General features: G+C 43.6%; 1 protein-coding gene across 3 annotated transcripts in view; it reads right to left on the bottom strand.

The window, feature by feature from the left end:
• The window catches only part of INTS9 (integrator complex subunit 9), a 67842-nt gene that overhangs the window by 15126 nt on the left and 31518 nt on the right, over positions 1–21198 (bottom strand). For all 3 annotated transcript variants that reach the window (XM_086461696.1, XM_086461697.1, XM_086461698.1), the window contains 4 exons: positions 19190–19250; positions 9992–10163; positions 3615–3739; positions 2009–2176 (listed from right to left, as the gene is read on the bottom strand). In XM_086461696.1, coding sequence (XP_086317822.1) covers positions 2009–2176; positions 3615–3739; positions 9992–10163; positions 19190–19250 — 526 coding nt within the window. The remainder of the gene's footprint in view (positions 1–2008; positions 2177–3614; positions 3740–9991; positions 10164–19189; positions 19251–21198) is intronic.

Genomic DNA, 21198 nt, shown 5'->3' with positions numbered 1-21198 from the left:
CTTGAACTCTCCAAGCTGAAGTGAATGCAATAGAACCCAGCCTTCATTTTCTACGTGCTGCTTTGATACCCAATCCCGGGTGGGTGAACACCACATTGTCTGCAGTGCATCCTCCCTCTCACATCCCAGCAGTTTTGGGAAGTGCTCTTATTTCTATGCACGGTTTTTACCTAGAGGTATAGGAAGAAACGACTCGCTTCAGTGACAGACAGCACCTAAAACCACTGGAGATCTGGGTTTGAGAAACGGAGAGCATTTTCACATTAGTGGCTGCCAATGAGACTGAATCCACACGGCCTCTCGAGCCCCAAGCATAAGGGATCTTGCTGCCAGCAGCCGAGCTAACAGGAGAAACACTGACTTGTTTTCTGATACGCTCTAGCCCCATGAGCATGGCACTGCCTTTGGACTAACAAGCTCTGGCAAGGAACTCGGCAGTCCTCTGTGTCCTTTCCAATGTGAGCTGCATTTTGTGTCTTAGACTTGTGCTGATCACAGAGGAAGACTCCAACAGAGCAAGAGACTGAACCAGCGACTCCCACGGACCAGCCTAGCTTTTAGACAACCCTCCCCTTTGAAAGGAACTTCAAAATGTATGAGGGTTGGTGCATATTCATCTGTAGCATCAGTGCTAATTTGCATTCTGTTTGCAGGGAAAGCTGGTATCCACCCTCTCCACAGGGCTGACACAAGGGACAGGCTCACAAACAAAGGCTCTCTCACATCCTTACAGTTCAGGGGGAAAACCCAAAGCTTCAGTGGAATCTAAATAATAGGTAAGCCACGTGCTGGCTCTCTGCCCTCAGAATGTAAGATTTGTTTTGGTCATGATGGTGAATAGAAGCCACGTTTTACCAGTCTTAGGTTTAATAGGATCCAATAAATATGCAAATTTCCAAAACAATTAAATATACATGCCATGATGGAGTTGCATCCAAGTGTATTTTCTAATTAAAACATCCCTTCTTGTCTCTGGCAGTCCCCTAATCAGTGGGCTGGGCGGCTCCTAACAGAACTGATGCACAAAGTAGACACACACAAAATGGTAGGAAGGGGTGTTGCGGACCAGCTGAGGGATTTTGTTACACAGCTACTAGTTCTGTACGTCACATTTGGCTTAACTAAGGGTCCTTCTGCCCTCTGATGTAAAGTAGACTCACATATTCAACAGTTTCCAAAGGGCAGCAGTGCCTGCTTGTAAAAAGGCACCATCACCTTTGATCCAAGGACACATTTGTGCTGATTGGACTGTCAAAAAAATATTTTAAGATCGTGTCTGTTAGAATACCGGGTCACCCTTTGTATTATGGGTACATTTATATTTGATTTATGTGGTTAATAAATTATTAATAGATGTTGTGGGCATAAGTAGCCCACATTATAGATGGCTACAAGCAACCCATTAACCTGTTGGACTTCAGCAGTCTGTAGGAATTAACCATTTACTGAAACGGTCCTAATACAAATGAGCCATTTCACTCCTGTGCCTTTAACAGACGACTGAATACTGCTCCTCAAGGGAAAGGGTATTTCTCAGGGCAGGTACCACTGGGGACGGAGAAAGGCAACTCCTGGCTACTAACTCTCAGATTCTTCGGATCCTTGCCATGGCCCTGGGCCACTAATTCAAACTGCAGTGCCTCAACTCACTCAATATTTAAACAGGGGCTGACCGGCTCGCCTCACAGGTGGCTAGCAGAGGTTGTCCTTTGTTCTGTGTTTTGAGATGCGATAGATCCTTGCAAAGGACAATCAACCCGAACACATTTTTTTTTGCCCACAATGTTTTTTTTCAATTCCCATTAGTTTACACAGCGAAATCCTCCCTCGGAAATGCTTCTTTCTTAGCCCCCCATTTGACAGAAAGTGCCTTACACGAGCACAGTCAACAGTAAATCACAGCCACACAACATCTTTGGTCAAAGCAGTAGCTTGAATTTGGCTGCATGAGCAAGAAGCCACCATCTTTTTCATCTTTTTCATCTTTTCCCCCACTTTTGTTACTCACTTCTGGCATGATTTCGATCTTCTCATAGCGCCGCTTGTAGGGAAGGGTCAGCACCTCTGCTCTGCGGTAGGACATGGGGGGAGGCTGGCAGTCTATCATCAGGTCTGTGCGATGGGACTGCGTGGGAGGTGGCTGAGTGTACTGCTCCGGGCAAACCACGTGGAGAGGCTGGAAAAGAAGAGCGTGGTGACTGACCAAAATGTTTCGTGGAGTCTGTGCGCTGCCCTACAACAGTAATGACTGCCAGAAGGAGGTTTGCAGATTGTTGTAAGCCAGCTCATTTATTTGTATGAAAACAACGTCCAAAAGACGCAATGGAGAAGATCCAGTCAGAATTTGGAACAAACTGTTCAAGGAGCAGGCAGTCTTTGCTTTGTATACAACAGCGTCCAGACAAACAAGGCCCGAATGTGTGTTTTTAATCACCACTTCAATATCAATTGTTAGCTGCCATAAGGAGAGGAAAAAAAGAATATTCAATAGGTTTTTCTTCCAAATCCTTGTCATCTAAACTGGAAGCAAACGGCGGTAGTGGTGAAGACCATCCCAAAACGGCATGGAGTGAGGCAGAGGTATCAATATGCTGCAAAAACATTAGCACAATAAGCAACTCTGAGTCTTCACGACCTGTCAGCAACTTATTATCAGAGCGTGAACAGGCTGGCTGCCACGAGGATCACTGCAGGGTTTAAGGAAGCCAAAGGACAAGACAGTGTTTTCTGCAAACTGTTTTGGAAACAGCATCAAACTTCAGTAGTAACCTGGAAGAAGATGCTTGTCTGAAAAACAGGCAGTGGCAATCGCTATCCATTGTGCGGTGACACGCCGGGCCACAGAACAATGACATAAAATGATCCAGACATTGTTTAAGAAGTCTGGAAGAATGTGTATTTTTGCATTCAACAAGATAGAACAAAGGGAAAAGCTCAGCCAGGAAAACCCCTGGGTATTATTTTAATTACGTCACGAGTCAGAAGGCAAACTTCAGTAGAAACAAATTGGATGGACAAGGAGAGGCCACTAAAGCCAAGAAGAGTCAAGGGAGGAAAGCAGAGACTACATGAACGCTCTGGCCTTCTTCCTAGAGAGAAGAAGTCTGGATTTTGCAGATGGAGCAAGGAAAGCAGTGGACTTGGAAGAAAAGTGAAACTCCAGAACAGCAGTGCCAGGCCCAAAGCAAGTATGAACCGCAAGATAAAGAGCAGAGGAGACAGTCACAGCTGAGGGCGCCGAGGATGCTCCGCACTTGGTACCCTTTGACGTTAAGACTGTATTAGACACAACCAGGCTTATTCACACAAACTAGAAACAGAATAAGTTGCTATGACCATATATACCTAAAAAGGAGGAAAGGAACGTTCACACCATTTGCTCTGCACTCTCAGCGTTCAGGGATCTTCCAGCCATTCTCTGCAGAGACTGGCAGTCGTGCCATATCCATTTTGGAGCTGGATGATAAAGGAGGGCACATAAATGCTGTGTGCTCTCTCAGGGAAAAAAGGGATCTGGGTGTTGCTATGGTTTAACGTTAACAGTTGTTAACACTTGACCTATTTATTTGGGGGATGTGAAGAAACTTAAGAAAAGGCAACGGAAAATTCATTACCTGGACTTCTTTGAGTAATTTAGACACCTGAATAAAATTCAGTCTTGTGTCAATGGGGCAGTAAACACATTTCATCGCCAGAGGTTGATAAGGAGCCAGGGCATCCAGATACGAGAAATCAGGTTCTGAAAAGAAAAATGTTGAAAACACTGAATGCCTATCAAGAACAAAGACGGCCCAGCTCCTCTCTGATTCCACATTCTAGCCTAGACAGGCTGTTCTCCACCACTGTTAATTCTGTTACAGATTTCCCTTCCCTTCTTCCTTCCCCCACCCGTTATTTTCAGCTAATTTGATGAAAATTATGCCCACAATTAGTCTTACCTTAATCAAGCCACAGAGCAATACTATTTCATTTGAACACATTATTGCATGATTTTTATAACAAATTTAATCAAGACAAAAACATCATCTCTTATTTTTAGTCAGATCCTGTAAAAGAAGGCAAGATGTATACGTTTTTGGTACCGTAAGGTAACCCAAATCCCAGCTTGTTTTTCACTGTGACAAAAATGCAGCATCAAGATTGTATCTTGATAAACATGTACCAATGTCCTCCATTACCTCCCAACTCCTCTTTTTCCTCACAGTGTGTATAAATATATATATATTTATTTAAATTATTATTTTTTTTTTAATCTAAGTGCCACGTTTATACTGATGGAAAAACAAGGGTTTCAATTTTAGTATAATCCAAGAGGACCTGTAGGGAATCCTCCTGCTGAAGGGACAGGCAATTGGGCTTTTTAGTTATGCCAGCAGCACAGTCCTAGTTCAGGTCAGTATGAACTGAAGGTTGTTTGCAGTTGGGACTACCCAGGAGGAGAGACAGGCTGTGATAACTTTATTAGTTGGTATCTTTATTAGACCTAGCAAATCTCAATTTCCCTTTAGTACTCTTATTACTGACTTTGAAAAATCAGGTTAGAGGTTTGCTGGGGAAGTCATGCACTGAGTGGGCTTTTACTCACACAGAGAGTAACACAACATTGAGAATACTACAGAAAAATACTATTTTTTTGGTGAATAAAAAATGTAGGTCTTGTAGGTGACATAGTGTAGGACACATGTAGCCATTGATTCTGGGGGCCACCCAACAGTGATGTGGAAAAGCTTATGCCATCAGTGTCTACCTGGTAACTGTGGGATAGATTGCATAAAAGGAATGCTAAAAAGGAAAAAATGGCATTAGTTTGGTAAGCACAGAATGGGAAAAAGAGAAGGGGATGCATGGAAGACTTATCTGCCAGACTCTTGTGGACCACAGGCCCTCAAAGGACAACTGGCAGAGCGAAGTGCAGTTGCAAACCACCAAGCCTTGCTAGAAAACAGCATGAGGTATTTCTCTGGTATCTGACCAGGCTGTGTGAAAGGATGAACTTAAAGGAACCTTAAATACAGAGACTTCAGTCTAGATTTGGACAGCCATCTTCTATGTTCTTACATCACCCTGAGGAGACCACAACCTCAATTTGGTGGATGGTAGGATGAACGTGAGCCAACGATGTGCGCTTGCAGCCCAAAAAGCCAACCGTATCCTGGGCTGAATCAAAAGGTGTGTGGCCAGCAGGTTGAGGGAGGGGATTCTGCCCCTCTGCTCTGCCTTCCTGAGACCCCACCTGGAATACTGCGTCCAGCTCTGGAGCCCCCAGCACAGACAGACACGGAGCTGCTGGAGAGAGTCCAGAGGAGGGCTACCAAGGTGGTCAGAGGGTTGGAACAGCTTTCCTAAGAGGACAGGCTGAGAGAGGTGGGGTTGTTCAGCCTGGAAAAGAGAAGGCTCCGGGGAGACCTTAGAGCGGCCTGGCAGGGCTGAAAGGGGGCCTGCAAGAAGGCTGGGGAGGGACTTTTTACAAGGACCTGCAGTGACAGGACGAGGGGTAACGGTTGGAAGCTGGGAGGGGGCAGGTTTAGATTAGATACAAGGAAGAAGTTCTTCACCCTGAGGGTGGTGAGACACAGGCACAGGTTGCCTAAGGAAGCTGTGGATGCTCCATCCCTGGCAGTGTTCAAGGTCAGGCTGGATGGGGCCTGGAGCAACCTGGTCTGGTGGGAGGTGTCCCTGACATGGCAGGGGGGTTGGAACTAGATGATCTTTGAGGTCCCTACCAACCCAAACCATTCTAGGATTCTATGATTTTATGATTTCTCACGTAGATAGCAAGAAAAAACGTCCTCCAAACTTTACCACAGGAAGTTCAGCACCCAGCATGGCATCCGACATTCAACATTGGGTGTCATTCTGCTGATAAAGACAAGTTAATTGCTAGCCTAAAAATCTGCTGCTGGCTAAGTACCCATGATCACGATGTGGTTATATTTACCCTGTGAGAACAGGATACAGCATCAGCCAATGATACATATGTTTGGAACTGTCAAAGGGATAATTTTCCCAAGTTTAAAGCAATTACCGGAATAACTGCCCGTGAATATCAAAGTGGGAAATATTAACAAAAAATGATAGTTGTAAAAGAACAACTTACTAGATGGCCAAAAAGCCATGAATCCACAAACATGAAATAAAAAATCATACTGGGCGAAAAGCCATGCTAGTTAAAAGCAGATGTGTTAGTGGCAACGAAACAAAGCCTAAAAATATCGATGTGAAAAATGGGAGTTAATGGCAATTGAATTTAATAGCAATGAACAGAAGTTTAACAACAAGAATACTGAGAAGGTAGCTAGCTGAAGAATGATCAGTGGTCAATCAGGGTGAAATCGGAAGACATTTTAAAACTCATTGGGGAAAACCAGAAAACTTAAGTCAGGCACAGGTCCTCTGCTAGAGACGTACAATGAAATTGCAAACAGTAAGTTTAAAAATTTATCAGAAGAGAGCTTTTCCCTCCCATCTAGTGTTGTAGATGACACAGAGGCGTGCCTGCTTGTACCTGGGAATGCCACGAGGCAACACCTGTTCAGACTATTTTTGAACCAGCAGCCTCAGACAATGTACAGACATGGGATTTTTTGATCTAAGAATCCAAAATGGCATCCAGTCTACAGTCTCTCTGAGCAACTAGTAAGAACATAAGAGCCTTGGAAAAGTGACAAATTCCAATGAAGGAATGCTAACACCGGACTTTGAAGATTTAGAACATGTGCAAAACATAACCTAAGCTAGTTCATATTAGGAAGAAATTCTTCCCTGTGAGGGTGGTGAGGCACTGGCCCAGGTTGCCCAGAGGGGCCACGGCTGCCCCCTCCCTGGCAGTGCTCAAGGCCAGGCTGGATGGGGCTGGGAGCAACTGGTTTGGTGGAAGGTGTCCCTGCCCAGGGCAGGGGGGTTGGAACTGGATGAGCTTTAAGGTCCCTTCCCACCCAAACCATTCTATGGTTCTACGAATAGCCATTTTTAAAACTACCAAAAAAACAGAAGTCACCTGTCTGATGGAAGACAGCGCTTGTCAAGGACACATATTGACTTTTTCTGACAGAATTACCGGTCTTTAGCTTTTCCCCCCCAAGACACCTGATTTATTACTGTGTGACACTGAGTGAGAAAATTTTCCACGGTACAGCACTAATGTGGCATGCATGAGCTGTTTTTAAGATCTCCCAGGGAGTTAGTTTTTAAAGCATTGCTGTTATCAGAGAGAGAGAGCAAGAACCAGACTTCTTTCTACCGTGTTTTCTTCTAGAATTTCTTTGTGGCTTAGCGGTATTCAATATTTCTAATCAATAATCTATTCAATACTGCTTCAGCAGTAACATGCAGATGACACAAGCAAGCAGAGCAGCACTACAGCTCACTCACAGCTGGTGTCCTGCCTGTTGGCTGCAGCTCCTGTTTTGGTCTATATTCTCTCGTAGTTGTTTTTTACATTACAAATTGGAAAGGTGGAGACTGTTTAGCTCCTGTGGACTGAACAAGCAGTGTCATCATTAACAATACTGCATGGCCGGTAGTTTAAAAGTCCTAATTACTAGAAACTAGAAGCCTTTCACAGGAAAAGCTAGAACATCATCTGCTATCACACACTGCTTCAATGGACGAAAATTTTTTCACAACTACAGGGGATTTTCTCATAAAACAGGAGAAGCTAAATAATTACAGAATAAAATCCTGGGCATCAATGGAGGTGCTTCAGATTCCACTGGAGTAACTAAGAACAGCAGAATTTAATCTGCTAGGAATTTGTGCAGACAAAGATGTCTTTGTTCCAGCTGAGACAGTCATAAGGAAGTAGGAACATCCTGCTGAGTGGCTCTGCCTACAGACAGAGACAGAGTCCAAAAGCCACAGATAGATGAATTTAGGAAACAAACCACCACCAGCACTTGGAATCACTGAGCACTCCAAGGTCATCACAACCAAAGCAGATCTCAACTGGAGTTCCATTTGAAGTATAAACTGGGAAAAAATCTGAAAGGTCATGACCTAATGCATCCCCAGGTTGTTAGGACTGCCATTCAGACCCCTTAACAACCTGCCAGGGCCAGGTTCTAACAGAAGTCTGCTCTACTTCCTCACTTCACCAAAGAAATACATTTTAATACAGAAAGGTCAATTACTTCTCCCTACAAGAAGGCACGGAATTCTTGCCATTAAAGGCCAGTTTCTGACAGCCTGGCTGATGGTGGGTAGCACATTCAGAACACCATTAATGCCACAGATTTCCTAGGGATTCATGAAATACACAACCCAGCAACGGGTGTACACACTCTGGTTTAAGTGAAGTCCCAACTGGAGTAAAAGTCACTATTTCCAAGACAATGCGTATCTATATTGCAATTTTACCAATTCCTGTAATTAGGGTGCATCTTCTGAAACTACCTCAAAGGTCAGGAGTGATGGGTACTGGAACAGCTATGACCTTAGTGCTGTGGTACCACACATGATTTCCCAGCAAAATCTCAGACCACCTTTAAGCGTCTTACCTGCTCAGCATGTATCTTCCCTCTCCTGGCAGTAGGGCTAATTACACACTTCTTTAAATCTTTCCAAATTGGTTTAACGATATCATAATATGTGACACTTTTGGGTACCAACATCATGAAAGAGTCAAAGGGACTTGCTCTTCACTAGCCTCAAGTCTACAGATAAAGAAACAGAGGAAGGAAATAACCCTTTCCCAATCCTCTTTGCTTTAGGAGGTTATGTGTTTTCCAGCAGTCCTATTCACTAAAAAGAGGAGGAAAATAAGCTTAACAGTGGGACTCCATCATGCCCTCGCTGTGGGTGTAGGTTTGATCAGTTACTCAGTGTTCTCCTCCCCATTTCTAACTACTTTGTCCTAGTCCAAAATCCAAACCTTTTTTTTATCCGGCTGTGTTACATTTAACACATTGCCCAATTACACCAGAGCTTGTAAATCAGTACAACATAAAATCAGTAGCAGCGGCCTAAAGGATTATTTCCTTTCTCACATCTGAAGAGTGCCCACTGTAGGGTTCTGTTTGGATGCCACAGCAGGTATAAAGAGGAGGCACCTGGACAAAATGTCAGTTTAAGGGAAGACCTTGAAGTATTTTTAAAGGAGATCAAACTCTGGAAGATGTCCCCTTTGCTGGATTTCACAAAAAGTTTTATGTTCTCTCTTAAATACTTTGCCTTGCTGTTAATGATCAGCGTGGTCCCAGGAGGCAGCTGCCCTGCGGATCTCAGACCGCAGCTCATTCTGAGGTGGCTAGGGCTTGGTTCACTAAACGTAGGGTCAGCACTAGAAGCAGACTGGAAGAAGTGGAGGAACTTAAAAGACCTGTTGTGCCTCTGGCAGCCTGAGCCATCGAGAAAGGAACAGCTCCCCAGGGTATTAGCTAGAGCTGTACCTTCAGCTTGAGATACAAATGTGCCTATCGGCCAAAAAATGGGTCTGGGAAAAAAGCTCAGCCAAAAGGCAGCAACAGCATAGATCCCTACTGCCACATCCATATGGGGTGCATGCTTCTCAAACAGCAGAGATGACAGAAACATTAGAAGGGAACATCTTCAAAACCAGACTGTCTGGTTGCCTGAGGTTTTGATGAAAGGAGGAGGGATGAGGAAAGGTTTGTGACTCCAATGCAACATGGAGAAGTGTTTCTCCTTTCTGACCAGCATCAATTAGGTCTTGCCTGGGTTTAACTGCCTTTAATCAAAAAATTAATTTCCTGTAGGCATTTTACTACTGTGCATAACAAAGATTTTGCTTAGAAATGGCAGGAATGGACTCTGCATGGCAAAAGTTGGCTCTGCAGGGCTACAATGAATTAACTGGCACAATAACTACATTTGTCCTTACAGTCAGTCCCGCGGTCTTAATTTAGATGAGCTCCCACTGAAGTCAGAAACTTTTGCCCCAGAACAAATGAGTAAAGCCCCTAGGACGTGGCCACATTTAACCAGAGTGCACAACCTGTTGTTAACTGGATCACGATAACTGCATTTTACTTACCTGTGAATATAACAGTGTTCAAGCTCGATTTCCCCCATAACTCCATGAAATGAACCACATCCCCAAATCTAAGAGAGGGATGTCCAGTGAACACCACACATGGCTGCTTGAAGTCATTGCTGAAGTCTCCGTGGATGCTGGGATAATGTTTCAATTTGTTTGTCTGAATGAGCTGAAAGAAAAACAAAAATCCAGACATTACAAACTTTTCATGCCTCTGTGCTCTGCAGCTCAGGGTGTTTATTTACATGAGATTATAAATATTCTACAGTTTACTTCTAATTCATCACAGAGTCCCTTCCTGCATATCCCCTAGATTTTCCAGCAGATTTAGTCATGACTGTCCTAAATGTTATGAAAAGGAAGTCAGAGCATGGGGCCAGGTGCCTCCAAGCCCTCGCTCTCATTTCTTCGGGACCAGCAGCACGGTAACCGAGAGGAGACTCTGCAAACACTCTCTGCTTAGAGTTTCCTGGAATGAACAGAGTGCTCAGCTGCCAAATTCAAAATAAGGTACATTTTCCTATTTGCCATGTCTACACAGAGCTCTGGGCACCGATGTTTAACCTGGTTTTCTTGCACCACAGCCGTACCAGGCGGTTTTGCCTTCAGCAGTATGTTGCTATGAATTTTATCGGTATAACGGGTTCACACAAAGTCAAGTCTTCTGAAAAAACGAATGAAAGAACCGACTGACTTGCCCTTCCTTCACTATCACTGACATAGTAATAACAACGAACTAAGAGCAGTAAGAAGCACTTGTCACTAAAGCTGGCAGAGCGCCACCAACTACGCACGTGGAACGGGTTTCTTTACTAAGATGGGGATGGTTATTTATCAAGGCACTTCTGGAAGAAGAATTTCGCTTTATTTCTCCTGCTGCTGTTTTCTAATCTGCAAAGCAAGGTTCAATTTACAAAGCAATTTAACAGACTAGTCTGCTAAGCGCTTTCATGCAATATTTTGCAAGTATCTTCTTGGCAGGTATACGCTTCCATCCCCAGCCTGAAAAGAACTGTAAATACAGTCTTCTTAAAAAGTATGCAATTTAACCTAATGGAATCGCACACACTGAACAAATAAGAACACACATGGAAATAAAAAGCATGGAAGAGGCGAATGGTACTTCCTCTGCCAGCCAGTTTTTAAAGGAGATGAGACTGTTCACCAAAGGTCTCTCCATACTTTGCTGTCTCCTGCCAGGCATTGCAACGTTGCTCGAAATACAGAATTGCCATATGCAGGGTTCAGCAACGTGTTTCTGCAGCTGTGGTGCCCTGGAACCCCAGAGGATAAGCCTAATTAGCAAACAGCACGCTGGTCACAACATGATGCGTGCATCGTGCCTCTTTAGCAGAAAACCCTGCCACTCAGGACATTCCTCTTCATGGTAACATTTCTGATTGTCAAAAGAGGAACTCAGAAAGAACATCACGACAACCAACTCTTCTGGTCTCTCAAAGCTGTAATTCATCTTCCCAGATTCTCTTTTGTGACTTTTTATCATGGTAGATCTAACTCAAGATAGCGTGCCTACGTGGAAATGAACAGAAAGCTGAGAATTCTGATGCTTCTTTAAGCCTCTTACGCACAAGAAAGCACTTCAGAACCTCAGGTTATTACACAATTAGGTTCTTAATTGAATGTAGCATCACTGAAGAAAAGTATCAACCCTACTCAACCTCTAGCTGTCACCACCTAAAGGTACACTCTGGTGCTAGAACAGACAATGTACAACCTTACCCTCAACGCCCTTTCAATTACAGAAAGCGGGCTGCACATAGGTGCCAATACTTAAATCTTTCTCCTTTGCTTCCTCGAGTTTGGTCTCCTTCAAGTTCCCAACAGCAAATATTTTTCTGCGATTCTGCATTTGACTTCGCACACGTCCTGTTTATAACTGCTGTGCAAGAGCTAGATGGCTGGAGTGGAATGGGATTGGGATGATTCCTTCTGGGGTTTGACCTAAGGTGGAAACCGTAGGTGGACACAGCCCGTTATTCCCACGTGGACCCTTGGATCATGGAGGAAGTCGCTAGGGGACTACACTTTTTGCAGCTTACTAGTCATACCAAACTTCTTTTTAATCTTCAAGGGGGAAATCTGAAAAAAACCATCCAATAACTGCTCTGGCAGTTAATATCCATTGAATCTGGAAACCATTTCTGCAATTAAGACTGGTAAAGATTTCTGACTAACACATCTGGAGTACAGTATTTAGAATCTAAACTTAGCTTCAGTAATAAAAGCTGCAGTTTAGCAGACAATGGGCAAACCAAACGTGATCCCATAAAATACTGGCATTTAAAAGAATGGGTAGGAAATGGCCCCATCAAGCTTTTCCCTGGTGTTTTTGAGGGAAGCCAAAAGCCTCGAAACTGAAGTTGCAAAAGCAGCTTCAACTGGGTAATCTGGAAGAAGGGAACAATGCCCACTTCAAATATTAAACAGGATATAGAATCATAGAATCATTCAGGTTGGAAAAGACCTTTAAGACTCTCTACTCCAACCGTTAACCCAGCACTGCCAAGTCCACCGCTAAACCGTCTCCCTAAGTTTGTCAGAGACCAACAGACAGTGAAGTGAAAGGCATTTCTACAGCTAGCATTTATGTAACACACTTCCAAAAATCACCAACTGTCCTCCCAGCATCCTGTTTCACAGGTTCCTTAGGACTGTATGTATTTGTATACAGCATCCAAATCTTTGCTAAGATGTGAGAGCAGCACTCCATGTGCAAAAGCATTCTCAGCAGCTATTTCATTGCTATACCTATAGAAACGTTCATGGTTTGTACACATAGAAGCTGTATTCTCTTCAAAGCATCATGGAAGCTTCCAGTCCCTTCCTATTACTTTGCAGAGAGACACAGGATCTCTAACACAGTTTTCAGGACCTTGGGTTTGGTCTGTGTCATTCTTTCTAACTATTTTTTTTTAATTTATTTCCAGCAACAAAACACCTAGTGTAACACTGGGGTGCACTGCTTCTAACTCAGGAGGGAAAAGGGACACATAGTGAATCCTCAGCACCATGTTCTGAGGTGTGGTGATCTTTTTTGTCATCTTTTCTTTTTATCTTGGAAGATTTTTTGTGATAAGCCTACTGAAGTTCCATACCCTAGCTCACAAGCTCTGATTCTCACAGCTGGACACAGCAGGGGTGAAAGGCTACAAAAACAAGTTTAGAGGCATTCTACCCACTCCAGTGATGAAGCAGCTGGTAGATTTTTAGTGTCTAGAGCAAAGTCTTTTCTAATTACCTGATCAAAAATACATGGAGCTGAGCTTGCAAAACAGGTCCAACAAAATTTCACAAATCATTAAGGGGACTAGATTTGTAATGATTTGTACAGGTCTTGTAATATCTACAGATAAGATGGGCTGTATAAGTCATCACTGTGTCGTGCTCAGATCTCCAACCTGTACCAAGCCTGGGCCAAACCCAACGCCCAGCATTTAGCCAACCGGTATTTTCAAAACAGGACTGATTTCTGGAAACCAGAAGCAACATCCAGAGCAACTTTCTACAGAAAGAACCATTATTGACTGAAAGCTTAAGAGAGAGAGGATGGTAAAGTACTGAACCGAGACTGAGGAGAGCTGTGGGTTTTTTTAAATCCCAAATGGTTATGCTTCCCTTTAAAGTGGTAGACTTGATTTACAGAGTCAGCAACTGCTGCTATAAACAGGATAAATCTCCCGAGCCTTTGTGTACCCTTTATTGAAGTGAGCCAAAATACACTGATATTTACTCTGTGTCCGTGTGCGTTCTGCATCCAGAAACTGAACAGACGTGGCTCTTATCGGTGAATGCGTGATGCACTTATTACTTCACCTCCCTCACTCCCTTCATAAGACCAACACTAATAGGGGCCTAATTCTATATAGTACTATAAGACAAAACATAATACTATACAATCACCTGCTTCCAGGTATTTATGGCTTTGAATGTGTTACGCAGGAACTGGTATATGGAGGAAGGAATCAAAGACGAAGAAGACAAATGCTAGTATTTAACACCACAGAATCAATATCACTCCCACCCTGGCTATTTTTTGAGTCAGAAAAAGAGGCTTTTCGTAGCAATTTCTCTTAGATGTTGCTAACAGAATCCTTAGTAAGAGAACATTAAATTCAAGTCCTTCCTCTGTTAGCAAATACTGATCAATATAAATTATCTCTCAAATTTTTCTGTTGCAGACATTTAGAGAAGTCTGCATTCACTTATCTGAGAGCCTGAAATGGTCTATGTAAAGATCGAGCAGAAAGGAAAAGGAGCGAAAGCTTCTCGTTTTGCCTCGCTAGAACAATTCAGCTATTCATTTATAAAGCCTCTACCCCACAAAAGGGATGATGCAGAGGGTACAATCCATGGTTCCTGCTGAAACGGTCGGGGAGATGGCTAATTCCTCAGCTGTGGCCGTGTTAGGATGGGACATTCCTGTGCGCTCAAGGAACCTGGTAAAACACCACAAGTTGATTCTGGGATACCAGAATAACATTTCTAAACAAAACAAATTACTGATCTATGCTCCACAGCATTTCAGCTAGGCATTGTGGAGGTTCAATCTAAGCCTATTTAGACAGTTGATCCCAGAGTATAACCGATACAGTGCCTCGGGAGTGAAAGCCACCACCTCCCTCGGCCAGCCTGCTGTGTTCACCAACATTTGGAAACTGCAGTTTTTAACTTCGCAGAAGCTTCCAATGTGACGTCAGTTTGAGGTCCTTCTCCTCCCTTCCCCTTCCCAACAACTGCTGGTGAGAAGCTGAAGCACCACTTCTGTTTAAGCGTAGCGGAGAGCCATCCACAGAGCGATCCATCTCTTCCCTGACTGTTTCTTCACTCAACTTCCCCAGTCTTCCTCCTGAGAAATCGCTGGCTGGAATGTCCAACGGTCCTGCTCCAGATCCTAACTCCCACCAACAGAGTCACAGCAACTCTCACCCCAGCCACCACAGAGAAATGCCTTTAAAAAGAAGATCTTTTAGCTTGTGCACTGCTAAAAGTCTACAGACGAGACTACAAAAGCTTGTGCAAGAATCTGGACACACCATTCCTATTAATCAACGTCCAAATCCATCCCTACGAGTCTGAAGCCCTTCAGCCCACATCCTTCGCACGTAACAGAGGGAAAGTATGTTCCTTGTGCACTCAGACTGGATGTTAGGAAACAAATTGCCAGCCCAAAAAATTGTACACAGCGATTGTGAGGGAGGAGATACGATGAACACCTACTAAGCAGAGGTAACAAGGAGGGAGCAGAAGTGTTTTGCGCTCTCTGCAGAGTTCAACAGTGTATCTGGTTTTATTCAGCACAGCAGAACAAGGACTGAGTTCAAAATGGGTAATACAAATCATAAACCTGGAAAATTTCCATGCAAACAGAATGAAAAATCTTCAAACAAGTCTGTATAGAGACTATGACAAAACAAAAATAAAAATTGTAGAGAAGATGAAGATACTTTTATTTATCCTCTTGTAACAATAGTAAAGGGATAGTTCAGTGAAATGCAAAATACAATCCTAACTGATTAAAGGAATTAAATGCTCTTTTATTCTATGCATCAGGCACCACTGGAACTCATTGCTGCAAGAGACTACATCAACAATTGAGGGGAATTTTTGCCTTGTTTGTTTTTAAATCTTGCTGTTTATACAACTAACAGGAAAATTGAATTTCAGGACAGACAGCATGCTGGGCTGGACTTGTTCCGTAGATAATTAGAAGCTTATTTCCTGGCCTGTCCCTTTCTGATGTATCATGCCAGGCATGTTATTAATGCTTGCTAGGAACTAAGAGGCATGTCTGAGTAATTCCCTATTTTCTTCCAACAACTGAGCAGCTAAGCACATCTTTTCACGAGGGGCAATTTCCGTATAGGTTACATCGCAGAAGCCTACCATTACTTTGAAAAAAGTAAGGCAATTCTCCACTAACAACCTAGCCAATAGAAATGATCACTCAATGTCTGGTTCTGAGACTCATTAAAAATTCCCTTAAGTGCCAGTAAGCAGAGCTCCTGATTGTGAGGTTGTGGAGTCTCCGATTTAGAAAGAGAGCGTTTACCTATGACAAAAAGGCTGGCTGCTGAGTAAGGCTCTAACTTAGTAACTCAAAGCCTTGAGTCCAAGTCCTTGCTCCCACCTAGACTGATGGTATGGCCAGCGACAGGTTATTCAGGCCAGGTCCGTGTTAAGACCGTTTTGCTTGGTGAAATGACACCAAAACATCACAGCAGCTGAGCCTGCAGTGGATACTCTTCGCAGAGGCACAACAGGGTTTCTGCCAGGGAATAAATAATACATTTGTTAAAGATTGTACTGGAAAGATGTGTCACATTATATGAGTTACACATACAGTGTCAGCTGCAAGGTTTTGCCCTTCTTCTGTTTACGCTGTTTGTTCCAACCCTGTATTTCATAGAAGAAAAATAAACTCAGCTCCTCTCCCATGCCTCAGAAACATTATGACAGCATCGAGCCATAACCAGCTGTAGGTACCACTAAAACTGGAACGCAGCCCAAGGCAGCTGAGAATTACAGGAGTAGAAGGATGACAGTAGCTGTCCCTCAGAGGACAGCAACAAGGAATCGAAGGCACGTGCTGAGCAGTGGGTCCCTGAAATGGGCGTCTTGGCGCTGTGCTGGTGAGCGTGGGTGTCTCTCATGTCAGTCATCTATATAAATCTCAATACGTTTGGATTGCTTAAAACCAAACTAAACCAAGCCATGCATCTTACCGAACAGCAAGGAGCAATCTGATCTGGCATTCTGAAGTGTGTCTAAACTTCAGTGATTTATGATCTCAGGAAAAGCACTAAATGAAATAGTAGTCTCGGTCTTTCTTTGCCTGGGTATTACTTTGTTTTGGTTTTGCTATTAAGCTAGGCTTTTGAAAAAGTGTTGCTATATGCCCAGGGCCACAGCCTCCCACCATACAAATCGGTTTTGCAAAACAGCCAGTATGCATCAGGAATTAGCAACGAAGAGACCCATTTAGTCCACCACGGGGTGGGGGTAGCGCAGGTTCCTCCACTTCCCCGTGTGTATACAGCAGCTGTAAGGGAAGACCCAAACCCAAACACACAATCTCAGCCGATGTGGAATGTGCAGTACTCCCTTCAGACGGCAGCTCAGTGCTGAAACGCCTAAAGGCTACAGCCATTTCGTAGTTTGGGAGCCACAAGGACGTGCACACACCAGTATATTGTGTCGTTGAGCGCATTTAAGGCAACCCTCAGGCAAAAATGTAAGAAGCCTAAGAACGGCTTCCTGTCAACGACATCCACGGGTCTAGATAAAGCTGTTTGTGCATCTCATGATAAAATGTCCTTACCTTTCTGGGTTACAGCCTGTATGATTTGGCCCTGCCAACCAAAGCCTGTACCTGTAACAGGCCCGTTACTCCCTCTGCGCACTGCATTTTGTCAAAAGGCAACTGATCCGCCATCCACTGCTGTGAGCCCTTTCCTAGATAATCACCACACCCGAAGCACAGAGGAATGTCTCAACAGCTAAACAATAATTTAGCAAAATCTCACTATCAACAGGCCTCTGGAGAATACAAAATGTCCTAAAAATTAGAGGACGCAGTTATCACTCTGTAAACACAAAGACCCATCATATAAGATGGGTTAATTAATCCAGTCTTTGACAGCTGCGTGTTTGGCTTCTCATTTTGGGAAAGGCTTTCACTGAAACGTGCCAGTTCCAGTGCATATCATGCACCAAAATTTCGAAGCAACGTCTCCGGTAGAAAATAGTCTGTCAGTGAAACCAATGACACTGTGGATCAACAAGGGCAGCCCAGAAAGGAGAGATGCAGGGAAAATTAGAAAGCATAACCAGCAGCATGGCTACAGAGTCTTGTACTCAGAGATCAGGCTTTGGAATGGATTTATCAGAGTGTATGAAATTTTTGGTTACAAAAAAAGTGATGAATAGGTGGCTTGCCCTGCAGTCAGCATTATTCTTTGTAACAGAGTACACGTAATTCACTGAGCATCCTGCTCGAAACGCATTCAAGCATCTGGAAAGAGTGAAGGCTTCTGATCAGATCCTACTTCCAACCATGCCTTTGAAGCACCTACAGATGATAGATATGATGGGCAATGGTAATTTCCAGAACAAGTTCCTGGATGAGACATCTCAGAGGAAAAAAAAAAACAACAAAACAAACCAATGCCCAAAAAAGCATTTAATCTCTGGACTCTTAAACCTGCAATTGCCACTCTGCACATCTCATCAGCCAGTTTTGACCACGGGAACTACAACAGCCAGTCTTCTGAGATTGCGTGCCCCAAGTGGCTCACTGTCTCACAGGAGGAGGATTTAGCCAAACTTATTTCTCGGTCCCATTTCTTCCTTTCCCAGCCTGCCTCTCATTTACTTCAGTGGGAAATCTGCCTGTTCCCAGTGGAGAAAGCAAAAGATCTCCTTTCTTGAATAACTCTGTGAGATAATTCTGAAGGCATGAGTTATCCCACATGTATTTAATGCCTGAGTGGCAAAAACTTCCCTTCAAATTATTATTTTGGTGCGGGGAAGATCCCTTCAACGGATGTTGCAAGGAGATCCCACCCCCCAAAGACAGGAACCTTAGTCCTCTTTGCTCCACTAAGATGCTAGCTCAAGTAATTTCAATTAAAATTGCCAATGACAGCGCTCAGTGCTGCAAGCTTTAACTTTTTTATATCAAACCTCTCTTTCAAGATACCATTTCTGCCGCAGCAGACAACATGGTGCCTGTTTCAGCTAGGGAGGTAGGAGCTGGGATGACTAAGCTGTCTCTGGTAACAAGCTCTTAGTTTTGCAGGCTTTGAAATAAACTGCTTGGACAACGGGAATATTCGTGGCTGCAGCCTGATAAGAGCAAACATTCAACCATGTGTATGCCAAATAGCCTTCTGCGGGGGAAGGAGTAAAACAGGCAAGCATATGTAAGTTATATGCTGAAATAAACATCATGATAATTTTTGAGTTGAGGGAACACCATCATTCATTCCTCCCCCAAGCTCCCAAATTAATCACAGAAAGCAAAGGAAAAAAAAAACAACTTGTATGAATAATGACACAAAACTATTCAATAGCTGGAGAAGCGTTCAGCAGAAAAACAACAGCCACACGGGACTGGGCTCCAGAAACCCACTCACTCTGTGATCTTAGCAAACAGCAAGACCACGCTTTACTTACCTCAGCATGGGGAAAAGGAGGTTCTGGAAGATAAACCTTTGTTTGTTTGTTATGACACAACCTTTAAAAGAAAAGGAAAACAAGCCGGGTTAGAGAGGTGCAGAACATCCTGCAGTATCTGCTGCCATCTACCGTTCAGCTTTTTCTGGAGAAAGCCATTTCGTATCTGTGGCATCAGGTGCAAAATCACCAATTTGTTTTGTTACTTCCAGTCTTCCTGTTTAGAGGACCAACACCCACAGGACACAACAACTCAATCATAGCGAGATCACTTAGAGGAGGCGCAAGACAGCTGAAAGTGATTTTGCACGCACCCTGCAACCGAACTCCTTTGCTGTTGAAGACAAATTTGTACCCGAGACCACGTCGTTTCATAGCCCAGACCTCAGCAGTTTTTGCAAAGCCAAATCACCTGTCAAGAGAAAAATTCCAATTGCCTCATCCCACTTCTCAGCAATGACTTGGTCCTTTTGTTCGCTATAATCTAATTCCCCTACACATTTTATTATCGCAGCTACAATGTTGGTAAACTGCCTCTCACCGTGCCATAACGCTCGCTGTTACCTGCTATTTTACATCGGTCATTTATTTTTAAAACATAAGATACTGAAAGTGGTCGATTAGCTCCAGCCAGACTCCTGATTCATCCTATTACAGAAGTTAAAAAAAGGTATTTGTCAGAAGTCCGTGTGACATTACAATTATCTGTAGTGACACTGTCCTGCTGGCTTTTTCTGGGAAACATTACCTGCCTCATACTTTCTTCGCTTTACTAAAAAGCAATAAGCCTGGGTCAAACTAAATTTGATAAAGTCTAAGAGATACTAAAAGCGGGACATTTCTTTTAGCTGACTAAATAGTAGAACTGGAAGGCTGGAATCCCTGAACTTCAACCCCAGTTCTGACCCCAAACCTCAATTTTACAGATGTTCAGCCCCTGCCTCCATTTCCCTGTAAGTAAAACATCCACCTCACACACAAGTGTTCGGAGATCAGCTAATGTTAATTTTGACTTTTGAAATAAGCCACTACAGCAAAGTAGAACTCAAAAAAATGGTGTCTGAACACTTGGGGGTGTGAACTGTGCCAGTTAGACACAGCAGACAAAGCGCCCCAACTGGCACACGCAACGTTCCTGCTACTTTGACAGCATTATTATAACAAGGACCATGCAGCAACCACTTTGGCTGCTACTGAAATGAAATCACCACCTACATACAAACCAAACAATTGTTTCACTATGAACTATATGAGTCAGCGCACCCTGGTGAGCACACCTAAGTTTGGCCAGGACACCACGGTTTGATTTTCCTACTTTTGCTCATAGTAATGTGACTAAAATTCACCAGATTTCAATCCTCTTTACAATTCTCCTGAGGGATCAATTCACGTAGGACTTCCAGGACCTCTCTTTTCTTTCCTGAACTCCAGATTTAAAATATCTGGAGAGAAATAAGGGAAGAAAATGCTAACTTTCTCTACTTAATAATCTAGAGCACATCTCCATTTGTAAGAATTTAGGAAGAGTTACAAGTGGTTGTGTTCTCCTTTCCATGGCTCAGAATCACAGAATGGCTGACGTTGGAAGGGACCTCTTGAGATCATCGAGTCCAACCCCTTGCCCAAGCACTGTCAGCTAGAGCAGGTCATCCAGGACTGCGTCCAGTTGGGTTTCGGTGTCTCCACAGATAGAGACTCCACTCACTGCCTCCCTGCGCAACCTGTTCCAGTGTTTGACCACCCTCACAGTAAAAAAAAAGCACGTTTCTTTTGTTCAGGTGGAATTTAATCTGTTTTAATTTGTGCCTCTTGGTCTGCCAGCAGGCCCTACTGAGAAGAGTCTGGCTCCCTCATCCTCATTTCTTCCCATCAGGTATTTCTACACATGGTTGAGATGCCCCTGAGCCTTCTGTTCTCCAGGCTGAAGAGTCTCAGCTCTCTCAGCCTCTCCTCATCTTTGTGGCCCTGTGCTGGCCTCGCTCCAGTAAGCTCCTGTCCTTCCTGTGCTG

Source organism: Leptosomus discolor, chromosome 2 (assembly GCF_034619465.1).
Source record: "Leptosomus discolor isolate bLepDis1 chromosome 2, bLepDis1.hap2, whole genome shotgun sequence".
Classification (NCBI taxonomy): Eukaryota; Metazoa; Chordata; class Aves; order Leptosomiformes; family Leptosomidae; genus Leptosomus; species Leptosomus discolor.
The sequence above is the reverse complement of the archived record's forward strand: the minus strand, read 5'-3'. Positions and strand labels throughout refer to the sequence as shown.